Source organism: Heterocephalus glaber, unplaced genomic scaffold (genome assembly GCF_053883595.1).
Source record: "Heterocephalus glaber isolate CG9 unplaced genomic scaffold, H.glaber_assembly_v1.0 deba00001481, whole genome shotgun sequence".
Classification (NCBI taxonomy): domain Eukaryota; kingdom Metazoa; phylum Chordata; class Mammalia; order Rodentia; family Bathyergidae; genus Heterocephalus; species Heterocephalus glaber.
This window is the reverse complement of record NW_028258317.1, coordinates 36,624,047-36,637,261: the sequence shown is the minus strand read 5'-3', so window position 1 is coordinate 36,637,261 and position 13,215 is coordinate 36,624,047. Positions and strand designations below refer to the sequence as shown.

The window sequence follows — 13,215 nt, the reverse complement described above, 5'->3', positions numbered from 1 at the left end:
CATTTGTGAGCTTTAGATATTAAATTACTCCCTCAAGCAGCTAAAACTGCTCATAAATCCTCCAAACAATTAAGGATGCTGAGGTAAATGCTGGCCCTACAGCGATAGCTTACAGATGTAGTATAAAGGAAAAACTTCAAGAACTGTTTAAAAGTTTCACTGATTATCATTAACTTGTCTTAGCATGTTTTAAAAATTAGCTCCTGACTAAATAACAATAAAAAAACTTAGTGGTAAGATACTTCACAAGGAATGAAATGTTTCAGAGAAAATTCAGAAGGGACAGTCTAAAAGTAACTAGGAAAACAAATGTAATAAAGACAAAATCTAGTCATCATTTACCATTGTTGATTTCTATTAATAAAATTATACAATGAAGGGTAAATTCCCCATGGGAAGTAAATATCCAAGTATCAAACTTTAAGGGAAAACAGATCTGAATTGACTTATATTGTACACACTGAATGTAAACCCTGTTAGCCTTTGGATTTACTTTTACTGGCTTCCTGGGTTTCCAACTGTGCTTTTGCTGTTTCTGCTGTTCTTTAGGGGCAGGCTTGCTGGTCTGACAGGTAAAAGTATTTCTTGCATTCTTCCTCCACCAATATATTATGACTGTATATACATCAGACAAATAAATAGCAGAGGATATTTTCTGAAAAGCCACTAACAGTTAAAACATGCACTTTCGACTTAAATGGAAAAACAATTCACAGGATGACTGCCTCAGTGAATTTCAACCTCTCAGAAAATAATAAAACTTGAAACATGATCCTCAACATCATTATATATGGAAAATTTTTATAACATAGGAAAGTTTACTTTAAAACGCTGCATAAAATCAAAAATGGAAGTCTACTGTTTAAGAATTGCATGCTAGCCTTAAAAGAGAACCCAAAATTTAGAATAAAAAAAATACTCACTGCTCAGTTTCCATTTGTTCCTCTTGCTTGCGTTTTCGGTCTGCAGCTTCCTTCTCGTGCTGGCCTTTCAGCATATTCCTCCTATGAGCAGTCTGGAAGTTCCTTCCACCCTTTCTCTTCTGTTTTAAAAGTCAGGATGAATTTAGTCAACTATCAAGTCAGTGATTATTGATTGCAAGTATAATCTTGGAAGAAAAACACTAGTTTCAATTACATCTCTACTTTGCAAACTTAACTTTCCTTTAGGGTTCTATATTTAATAGTCCATTTCTTGCTCTGCTGTAGGTGATGGGTAAAGTATGCCAGGCTGTTTCCCTCTACACAATGATTTTCACTTGTACTGACAAGTACATGCTTCAGTCTATTTAAAACTCTGGTGTCAGGGCTGGGGATTTAGCTCAGTGGTTTCGCTGCCTGCTGCGCAAGCGCAAGGACTGGAGTTCGATCCTTGGTAGCAAAAAATAAAAAAATGAAAAAATAAAATTCTGGCTTCTAAAAATTAAAACACAAAAATCAGAAAAAATCAAGTATCTATGTGACCTGGATCTATACATATCTAAGATTAGGACACAGTTTTAATGAGATTCCCAAATAAGATTCAATGGCACCCAAATAAAGTTACAGATCCCTGAGAATACATACACTAAGTAGGCATGGAGATAAATTCATTGCCATTTAAAAATACATATGTGTGTGTGTGTGTGTGTGTGTGTATATACACATACACACCTCTTAAATTTGTTTTCAGTCATCATAACTTGCCTTATTTCTGACCTTTTTAAATTGGTGAGATTATTAGAAATACATATTTAATTTCCAGGTCATAATCATGAGAAGGTAAGATAAATTTAGAAAAGAAAATACAGTAAAGTTTCAAATATGCTTTTTTTAACGTGGCTAATATGGAAGCCTACTCAAAAGGTAAATCCAAGTTAATGTTCATAAAAATATCAAAAGTTTACTAGGTAAAGATCAACAATTATGTAAGAAACTCAAAACCAGAACAAATACTTTATTCATGTAAACTTTCTACCTTTTCACCTTCTTGATCATCTCCCTCTTCTTCAGAATCAGAGGTTGATGTAACCCCTGTTTTAGCTAAATTTTTCCTTTTTGATTCAACTTCTTTCTTGCCCTCTTTTTTGTCTGGCTCTTTCCTTGGTTTATCTTCTTCCTTCTGGCCCTCTTCATCCTTTTTAGGCTGCTTTTTAGGTTGTTTTTCCTCTTGCCCCTTTTTCTTACTTTTGTCTTCTTCAGCAACCCTATTTTTGAGAGTGTAACAATGGAAAATAAGCTTTCGTGTATCATTACTTCGCATTCATCTATAATCTTCACATTATGAAGTAATTATTTTAGATAAAAATTAGCCAGGTGCCTGTAATCCCAACTACAAAGACTAAAGTAGGACAACTTTTTGAGTTCAAGGTCAGCCCAGTGAACTAAGACCTTGTCTCAAAAAACAAAGCACAACTGCTATTTAAAAGTAAATCTATAACATTTTTAAGTAAAAATGTCTTAATCATCTTATCAAAAAAGGAATTCTGTAACAAAACACCCTCTTCATGTAAATCAGAACATACATTATCACTATCAGGTGAACAGAAACTCTTGATTTGAAAGTTTCCTTTAAAAGAAAAAAAAGTCTCACTATGCTGTCTAGGTTGGCCTCAAACTCAAGTGCATCATTGTACCCACCTTCTAAATTTTACTGATTCATCCATTCAAAAAAAAAAAAAATGTGAATATTAGCAATGTGCCAGGCATTCTCCTCAATTCTGGGGTTTTAGCAGTGTGTGACATGAGCAAGATCCCTGGCTCTTGTAGAAGGAAAGAGAATATGTATGGTTTTATTTTTTGTTTTTTGGTGCTGGGCGATTAAACCTATGGTCTTGTAATGCTAAGGATGCAGCCCCACTTATGGAGCTTATATTCTACATATTTTTAAGAATAAATTATGTTTTAAAAGTAGCCACACTGAGGGTCAGGGATTTAGCTCAGTGGTTCTGCCGCCTGCCCTGCAAGCGCAAGGACCCAAGTTCGATCCCTGGTACCAAAAAAAAAAAGTAGCCACATTGGGAAAACTCAAATTGCAGAAGTGAAAGCAAATAGTCATTTGGAATTCAAAGAAATGTTTTAAGCATATAATGGTAAATATACAGGCAATTAAGAATAACATCAAACAGTGCTGCACTGATTCCTATCACACCTAAAACAAGTCAGCCTATCTAAATTGCTAGTTACTGCTGAATGATATTTATGGAAATTTGAAAGCAGAAATACGGCCTAGAATGGAGTCAAATGCTAACATAATGTGTTTATGTTCAACCACAGCAATTCCTTTATAAAAAATACTTCGACTTGGGAGTTATTTTATTAAAAACTATGTTTTTACTATCCAGGGAATTTTACTGATATTTTCATAAATTAGACAATACGTTTAAGAGCTGGAAGGGACTTTATTCAGTTCAATGCTTTTCATTTGAAAAATGAGAAAATGATGGTGCAAAAGGTTACATAATATACTCAATATTTCTACTCTAAACCCAACTTTCATTACAACTAAGTGCTCCCTTCAATGCTTAAGAGACTAAATTTGAAGAAAAAAATTCAATTTTTGCTTCTTCAGAGAATTATCACTAGATGTGCTTATTTTCAAATGTCATACAGGATTCATCTTTTACTTTCAATCAGTGGAAGAAAAAGCATACACATAAAACTTAAGTACTTTAATAATTTCTTAGAAATGAGAATAGGGTCAAATATAAAAACCGTTTTTGTGGTTTAAGCATTATCAGCCACTTGCTTTCCCCAAACTGCTGTGGAAGGAAATGGCCAACCTGCCTCAGGTGGTGTTATTCTAGTGGGTCTATCTGTAAATGTAAAACAGATGACTCTTCTATGTGTGTTTTATGGTGCAGGGAATAAACCCAGGGCAAGTGCCCTGCCATGGACCCATGACCTTAGCCTAAACTATAAAGTATTTTAAAGACTGTACCCAAATATGGAGATCTTTAAAATTACAATACATGTATAGTGAAACACCATACAGCCTTTTCAAAAGTGACTTTAGGCATGTATTTTAAAAATCTGGGGCTGGGGCTGTAGCTCAGTGATAAAGCACATGCTTAGCATGCAGAAAACTCTGTTTTAAACTGAGCTTAGTAGTATGCACCTGTAATCCCAACATTTGGAAGGCTGAGGCAGGAGAATCTTAAGTTTAAGTCTCACCTGGGCAACTTAGTGAGATCCTATAAGGTCTCAAAATTCTAAAACAAGCTGGGAATGTAGCTCAGTGTGAAGACCCTGGGTTTACTCTCCACTACCACCAAAGAATAAACAAAACATAATAGGACAACCTATAGTTCCAGCCACTCAGGAGGCTGAGACAAAGGACCATTTGAGCTTGAGATCAGTGCCTGGGCAACACAGTGAGTCCTCATCTCAAAACATACACTCATAAGAAAAATGACTGTTTCAAGGTTTTCAAAAAGTAGCAAAGAATTTCCAATTACAAAACTATGCTTGCTACAAATGGGTCTTTCCCCAGTGATCCTTCTTACCACTTTCCATGAAATACCAATTCGTGCATGGTGCTGGGTTTTAACCTAGGGCCTTCAGAATACTAGGCAAGTGCTCTAGTATTACTGCGCTTACATTCCCCAGTCCAACATATTTCTCTTTACAATAGTTTAAGGAACATTACAAAAACTCTTAAGTTTCTTTAGTGTTCCAAAGACTAATGCAAAGACAAGCCCAAATATCTCAGTAGCTTCTCACAAACATTTCTTTACACAAGTATTATTAAGTTGGTTTCAGCTCTTCTAGATTCTATCCTATTGTCATTTCAGTACCTATTGCAGTCAGCAACAGACACATGCTGTTCCCATGGTGAAGAGAAGTACAGCTTAGCTCTGCAGCACTCCACTCAATATGCCCAGCCACACAACCAAAGGTAGCTACAGCCAACACACAGCCCTACATAAAAAGCATGAATAACAAACACAGTTGGGGACGGTGGTACATGCCAGTAATGCCAGGTCCTACTGAGGCCGAGGCAGGAGGAACCCAAGTTTGCAGCCACCCTGGGCAACTTAGCGATGCTTTCTCAAAATAAAAAGGGCTGGGACATAGCTCAGGTAGAGTGTTAGTGATCTGAAGCCCTGGGTTCAATCCTCATAAGTAAACGTTATAAATTACTTGGGTTATCTACTGCCTCAGCAAACTGGTATCAAGACCAAAAACCTACATGCGGCATTCACTTTGCAGCTGAGAAGCTGGAAACCCAAATTTTTTTAAAACCAATTTTTTTGAGTGCACTGTGGTGAATACTGAACCCAGAGCCTCACATATGCTCAATCAGCACTCTCCTACTGAGCTAATTCCCAACCCTTCACAGATTTCTGACAGAATACTTGTGCCATTTAGGGTTACAGTATAACAGTGAGTAATGATGAGATAAGCAAAATCAGCATCTCTGTCTCCTCAAATATTCACTTCATGCATTAGGGACTTTCACAGAACAGATTAAGTTATCCTTACTGCGCTCCAGAACATCAGCAGTACCCACTCCCATTTCCTGTACTGTAGAGCCTGTTCTCTAACCTTTCCACCTGCTTCAGTACTCTCCCCAACCCCGAGCCTGAGGACACCTTCTCTATTCTCTAATGCATCATTACACAATGAATAAAACTGTTGAACTATGATAACCTGAACAAAGAAAATGTACTCCATGAACTTGTGGCTTTGGTTGAAGAGGTTTCAAGGTAGAATATTGGTTATTCAACAGCCACTTCTTTTTCTTTGAGACATGGTCTATGTAGTCCAGGTTGGCCTCAAACTTGCAGTGATCCTCCTGCTTCAGCCTCCCAAGTCCTGGGATTACAGCCTGCACTACCACACCCAGATCAACAGCCTGTTTTCAAATAAAGATGGAGAATTTTCAAATTCAGACAGCTTGGGGTCAAAGATCTAACCAAGGGTATTGCTGTCCGGCTTAGGCATTCAAACTGGAGTTGAGCATGATGGTGCATCCCTGTAAATCCCAAGCACTCTGTGAAACTGAGGGAGGAGGACCACAAGTTCAAGCCTAGCTAAGATAACTCAGGGGGAAGCTGTCTTAAAATTTAAAAAAATACAAAGGGCTGGGGATATAGCCAGTGTGAAGGCCTCAGTCCCCAGAGTCTTCAGATGGGAACACGTTCCCAAGCCACCTTCACTCTTCAGTGGATGCATAGTTCTCAGGGGTGGTTATCAGGAAAATCTATAAACTCAAACTATGTGTAATTAAGTACAAAAAGATAAACACACCTGGGAAAGTCTTATGAGACCACTGCACACAAAGCTAACCAGAATTAAACCCACAATAAAATAATGCATTAAGAATGACACCAAATTGCATCAAAAGAATAACTCTAAAAAGCAATACTGGGATCCCCATATCCTTGCAGTCTGAAAGTTAGCTGAGAAAGCTGCTCACTGAATAAGAAAGGCAGTATTTTCCAACTACAAAGGATAGTGACTAAGTAGAGAAATTCCACAAGAATCAGCCAAAACCCATGGAGGGTCAGTACTTTCCCAAGATTTGAAAATTCCTAGGGAACAATGCCTGCAATCAAACTCACCTATAAAGTACAGAACTTCTTAATTTCACTGCAGTAATTAAACTGTGTTGTATATTTGTGCCATTAAGTTTTAACTGACAAGTAAAAGTTGTATACATTTATAGCATACAACATGTTTTGATGCATCTATACATTGTTTAATGGCTAAATTAAGTTTTTTGGGGCTAAGAATCCTTAAAATCTATTTTCTTAATTTTCAAATATACAATATATTGGTTTTACATGCTATTATTTGAGACAGGGTCTATGTTGCCCAGGTTGGCCCCAAACTCCCAAGCTCAAGTAATGCTCCTACCTCAACTGGAGAACTTCAAGTGCATGCCATTGGACCCAGCTTATTTTATTTTTTATTTGTTTTGGTACTGGGGATCGAACTCAGGACCTTGCACTTTCGAGGCAGGCGGTGGAACCACTGTGCTAAATCCCCCGCCCATGGACCCAGCTTATTTTTAAAACTACTTTAACAGCTAGCTTTGCAGTAAAATAAAGCCCTTTAAATACATTTTGGTTGAGGGATAGAGATAAAGCTCAGTAGTAGAATGTGTGGTCAGGATGTGAAACCTTGTACCAACCCTCAGAACTGCAAGAAGAGGGGGCTCAGCCGGGTATGGGGGTACATTCCTATAATCCTAGCAATTTGAGAAAGTTTAGGTAGAAGAATCACAAGTTCAAGGGCAACCTGGGCAACTTAGCAAGACCCTATCTCAAAATATAAAATACAAAGGACCAGGATGTAGCTCAGAGGCAGAGTGTCCCTGGATTCAAGGCCTAGTACCATAAAAAAATTTTTTGGGAGTTGAAAGTACCAGCTCTGCAGTATTGTTCTGTAATTTAAAATGTTCCTAAAAAACTTGTTCATTCAAAAAAAAAATCTGGGGCCGGGGATTTAGCTCAGTGGTTCTGCTGCCTGCCTCGAAAGCGCAAAGTCCCAAGTTTGATCCCCAGTACCAAAAAAAAAAAATCTGTTCATTCCAATGCATTGTAAATCTATTCCTTTTTTTCACTTATTTTTTTTTTTTTTTTGGTACCGACGATTGAACCCAGGACCTTGCACTTACAAGGCAGGTGCGGTGCCACTGAGCTAAATCCCTGGTCCTTAATTTTTTTTAGCCAAGGTCTAAATTGCCCAGCCTGACCACAGACTTGTGATCCTTCTGCCTGAGCTTCCCAAGTAGTTGAAATGTAAATCAATCAATTGACATATTTCACTTAAGCCTTCCTTATAAAATCTTTAATAAACACAATAGCCACAAAAAAGGTTTGCCTCCATTGTCTAAATATATATCCCTTCTGGTTAAAATGTTCCCAGAAAAGCCAAAGTAAACAGGATCCCTTGCGGGGGAGGGGGCGCCACCAAGGGGCAAAAATTTTTTTGCTAAGTAGTTATTTTACATAAGTCTTAAATTTTCACTACAAAAATACATTTAGTACTATTTTAAATAAAGTACTTATTCTGAAGGAGATAAAGAGATTTGTAGACATTACTCAAAATATATCTAAAATTACTTCAGCATAATATCTTGACCAATTTCCCTTTTACAGATTTACCCTGCGTGGCAAAAAGTAATTTTATGTCTCCCAGTACCAAGAAAAGGTCTTAAATAGATCAATAAAGTAATAATCACATATTTTGATTCCCTGCCAAGTTTTACTTTTTACAAAAATTTGCCCATTTACCCTTTATATTTTACAAATATCAAAATAATTATAGCAATACACATCCTATCAAACAAAACAGGTAAAAATGCAAAGTGATATATGCATATACCTGAAGGTCTCATAATTACACATTAAGATAAACTCACATGTCACTCTCTGAAGGGCAAGGCTGTTTTACCATTTTGGGTCTGCCTCTTGGTTTTGGAATCTTGACTTCTGTAGCTAACATTCATGTGGGGAAAAAAAATCATTAACTACCAGTTCTGGTAAAAATGCAAATCTCATATACGAAAGATTACAAATGATATATATACTACATAAAAATTATCATCTAGTGACTTACTATAGATACAACTTACAAGTTTAAAAACAATACATCTCCATGGATCAAATGAGTAAAAGAAAAGCATTTAAAGAACAGAGTAATTTTCAATTTGTCCTGAGTATGTCTGAAAGGGCTTAAAACAGCATTTTTCATTGTTGTTTTAATAGCGATGTCACAAATTCAACTGTAGAATCACTTGCAGTAAATACTCAGGCATACTACAATATTATTACGTATATTTACAAAGTCATCTTTCTAAGTCTGTATCAGAATTCACCAAGTTTCCTAACGGCATTAATTTGATCCATTACGACTGTACTGTGTTCCAAACTATTATGCAAATAGATTCTCAGGGTTTTTTTTTCTGGCTATTATTCATCTTAACTCTTTTCAGTAAGAATCCTATTATGAAACATAAAAAACTTGGCTCAATTTTTGTTAGTTTTCTTTTACTTTGTATTAGGAAGGTCCTCCCGTGAGATTTCCAAATTTGCCAAATTAAAATACTAAGTAGGCAATGAAGAGAGGAGCATGTTATATTCTTATAAACAGATAATGCAAATGAAAATATTAATAGCTGTTAATATTAGGCAAATGCTGTTTCTTTATGACTCCGAGAAAGCTTATGCCTGTGACATTATTTCCGACTTGAATACGTCACAGCAGAAACCATTTGTATCTGTATCTCTGTCATTAAGTGATAAGGCTGTACTCAACTGCCTATCCACTTCATTTCAGAACACTTGAGGCAGAAACACTTTGTTTTTTTGGTACCAGGGATTGAACTTGGGACCTTGTGCTTGCAAGGCAGGCGGCGGAATCACTGAGCTAAATCCCCAGCCGAGGCAGAAACACTTTTAATGCACTGGAATAATAATCACAAGCCAAACAAATATTTAAATAATAAGCCTACCTGCAGGTCGTCCTCTCTTAGGACTCACTTTTAGATTAACAGATGCTGTTGCTGTTGTCACTACTCCTTCCTCCTCGGTTTCTACTTTTTCTGCCTGAATCACAAACAATATTTAGCAAATAGTATGTATTCAAACTTTAATTTGATAGCAAAAATATACCAGTCTAACGTAAGCCAAGCAGGTATAAGCATAATTCCTTTATAATCTTCATTATCTGTAGACAGCTTATCAGAGCAACATCCTCAAACTCTTAGAAGCCTAGAAAATTATTTGTTTTTAAATATACCTTTTTAGGGAGGGGGCTTCAGGGGAAAGAGAGAAGGGGAAAAGAAAGGTGGGATGTATCATGTATGGGTGGAAATTCCCTACAATGAGTGTTATCATTATGTATGCCTAAAATGTACCAATAAATGTTCTGCTATTTAGAAAATAAAGGGCCGGGGATTTAGCTCAGTGGTTCCACCGCCTGCCTCGCAAGCGCAAGGTCCCGAGTTCAATCCCCGGTACCCAAAATAAATAAATGAATGAATGAATGAATGAATGAATGGCAAAAGCCAGGGATTTAGCTCAGTGGTTCCGGCGCCTGCCTCGAAAACACAAGGTCCCGAGTTTGATCCCCGGTAACCCCCCACCCCAAAATAAATCTCAACCTAAAAAACATCATTCCTAAAAAAAAGCTAATACTCTTTTTTTTAAGGTAATATTCTTGATATAATATGGGAACCAAAATACAATGTAATTATGCTATAGCAACTCACACATTGCTATTTCTAATTCTCTAACTTTGTTAATACGTACACATTTTATTTTTGAACTGAGACTGATACCTGACATTCTCCCATAGGAGTTATTCTTGTTTCCCATAAAGCAGGCTCTTTGCAAACTATAATGTCCTCTCATAAATTCTGGTGTAACTCTCCTGAGAAATGATTCCAAATGAGAATCAGTATTGCTGACTTAAACACTGCAGTGGAATAAGGGTTAAGAACCACAAATTGGACGAGAAATGCAAACATGAGGCAACAGTACTGATGGTAACTGCAAAAACAAAGAAACTGAAGGATGGACGGACCACTGAAGTGTTTTTTTTAGTACTGGGGATTGAACTCCGGTCTTTGCGCTGTGAGACAGGCGGCGGAACCACTGGGCTAAATCCCCAGCCCTGAAGTGGTTTTTTGAGACAGTTTCACTATGTAGTTCAGGCTGGCCTTGGACTCACTGCAGCCTCTTGAGTGCTGGGATTATAACCATGCGCCCTACTCCCCACCTATTTAGAATTCAGCACTAATTACAGTATTCAGCAAAAAACATAAGAGCAAGACAGAACTCAAAACATGCATAATTCAACCTTACTAATAAAAAATTTCCAACTGCCTTTTACTCAATGATCTGATTTCCAAACATGCCCAATGTTGATAAGGCTGTAGTATATCATTCAGATAGTAGTTACTGATGATTAGTAAACTACTACTACCTTTCTAAAAGGACATGGAAATCTTTGACTGGCTAAGAATTTATGCTGAGGGGGTCTCCCTGAGTTAAATTGCCTATGCTGAGCTTTAACCATTTGGGGGGGTGGTACCTGGGATCGAACTCAGGACCTTGCTCTTGCAAGGCAGGCGGTGGCACCACTGAGGTAAAATCCCTGGCCCTGGGCTTTAACTTTTGATCTTTCTGCTTCAGTCTCCAGAGTGCTGGGATTCTAGGGGATGTTCTATCATCCCCAACTCTGCATTTTTTGGGTTAGTTTTGTAAATATTTTTATTGCTTTTATAATCAGAATACAAAAAGGCATATTTGAGTTAATAAACTCATCTAAGATAACCCTTGAAATATTCTTGGGGAATACTGCAAAAATTCCTCCCTAAACATTAGCTCAGGTTAAGAATTTTTGAGACCACTATGCCCTGGCCCAGTCCTAACCTAATAGCTCTGGACCAGGGAACCAGGCATCTCCGCAGGTATCAGAGGGTGAGAATACAAGGCTCTATGAGAGCTCTTTTCCTGCTGATGACTTAAGAGAACAAAAATTCTTTAAAATTTAGTCCAAATGGGTCAGCTCTACAGGGCAAAAAAAAAAAAAATCCAAGAAACTCACTTATTACACTTTCTGATTTTGGCAAATAAAGACAGCAAATTAAGAACTTCAGGTATAATGGATCATTTGCGGAGAAACCAGTAACAAGTTCATCAATTAATGCAATAAAAATATGCTTACACTAATTACTAGAGAAAAGACCAGCTGTGAGCTTGGACTATTATTACAGCAAAATCATGCAAGTCAAAATCACTCCTTAGCCAGGGATAGACAGGCATGCCGATACAGTAATCCATGTACTCCAGGAGGCTGAGACAGGAAAACTGCAAATTCAAGCCCACCTTGGGTAACTTAATGACTTAGCAAAACTCTGTCTCAAAACAAAAAACTAAAAAAAGGGTTGGAGATTCAGCTCAATACAAAGGCCCTGGGTTCTAGAGTTTTGTAATTCCTAGACTGCAAAACAAAAACAGCAATAAAAACATTACTCATGAAAACAAAATTTAAAATAAGAATTATTTTAAGAAAGCCTGGTGATTTTAAATATACATCTAAATATCTTAAATATAAATATAAGTAATTTCTTCCATATTTTACTTAAGTTCACTGAGACTTCTAATCTTTGATTCGTTTTTTCCCTACTGATTGCCCTACTTTCTAGCTTTACTACCTTCCCTTATCTTGCCTAAACCTATACCACAGGCAGAAACCTCATGAGGTTGGGCATAGTGGCACATGCCTGTGACTCCAGCACTCACTGAGGCAGAAGGATTGCTAAGAGTTCCAGGCCAGCCTGAGCTACATAGAGAGTTCAAAGACCAGCCTGAACAAAACACCCAACATTACAGAGGCTAAGGGAGGACTGCAAACACAAGGCCAATCTGGAATACACAAGACCTTGCCTAACAACAAACCCTCAGACACAGTGGCACATAAGCTGAGGCAGAAAGATCTCAAGTTTGAGTCCCGCCTGGGCAACTTAGCAAGACCCGGTCTCAAAAAATGAAAAGGGCAGGGATGTTGCTCACTAAAAAGATCCTGGGCTTAATTCCCAGTACCAAAAAACCCCCTAAACCTCCTAAAACTACCATTGATATGCTTCCTCAAAGCCCTTTGCACCTTTAGTTTTGCTGTAGCTGTTCCACTATCCCCATGAGGATTATTACACAATTCTACCTTCTGTGTCCTATTATTCTCAAGCCGCTGCACCCTACTGGAGTGGCCTGAACTACACAAAGGACCGCAGAAACACGCATTCATTTTATGCAATCTCAGTTGGGATTTCAAGCCATTCATTACTCTGTTACTCTCTGCCTTTTATTTCAGGTCCTGAACAGCTAGCATAAATTTTCAATCCATTCTTCAGACCTTGTACCGTGCCTGAAAGTCTTGCTTTGGATTGGGTCTGAAGGAGGGAGACTGAGTCCTATAGAAGGAATTCCCTTAATTTCCAAGTCTCCCTAGAGATTTATGTAGCCTCCATCTTTCTCTGTGTTAAACAGGCTAAAATGTCCATCTTTTCCTTAAGTAGATTCCTTCAAATGTTCCTTCCCTTACCTCACCCAGCATATACTTAAAAAAAACAAAAACACTCAGGACCTTGTGCTTGTGAGGCAGGGCTGGAACCAATGAGCTAAATCTCCGGCCCTAAGAAAACAAACAAACAAAAAACTAATTTATATTGACTCATTTCATATCTTCCACCTTTCCTAGTTTTGCAAAAAAAAAAAAAGTT

The 13,215-nt window shown here is 37.5% G+C and overlaps 1 protein-coding gene across 5 annotated transcripts in view; it reads right to left on the bottom strand.

Moving 5' to 3' along the window:
- Positions 1-13,215, bottom strand: part of Psip1 (PC4 and SRSF1 interacting protein 1) — a 46,151-nt gene that overhangs the window by 8,054 nt on the left and 24,882 nt on the right. For 3 of the 5 annotated variants that reach the window (XM_087183898.1, XM_087183901.1, XM_087183899.1), the window contains exons 7-10: positions 9,442-9,535; positions 8,350-8,425; positions 1,957-2,185; positions 924-1,042 (exon numbers count right to left, since the gene is read on the bottom strand). In XM_087183898.1, the coding sequence (XP_087040024.1) occupies positions 924-1,042; positions 1,957-2,185; positions 8,350-8,425; positions 9,442-9,535 (518 nt within the window). Of the gene's footprint in view, positions 1-923; positions 1,043-1,956; positions 2,186-8,349; positions 8,426-9,441; positions 9,536-13,079; positions 13,128-13,215 lie in introns of all 5 variants that reach the window. The other 2 variants (XM_087183896.1, XM_087183900.1) reach the window with 1 other exon arrangement.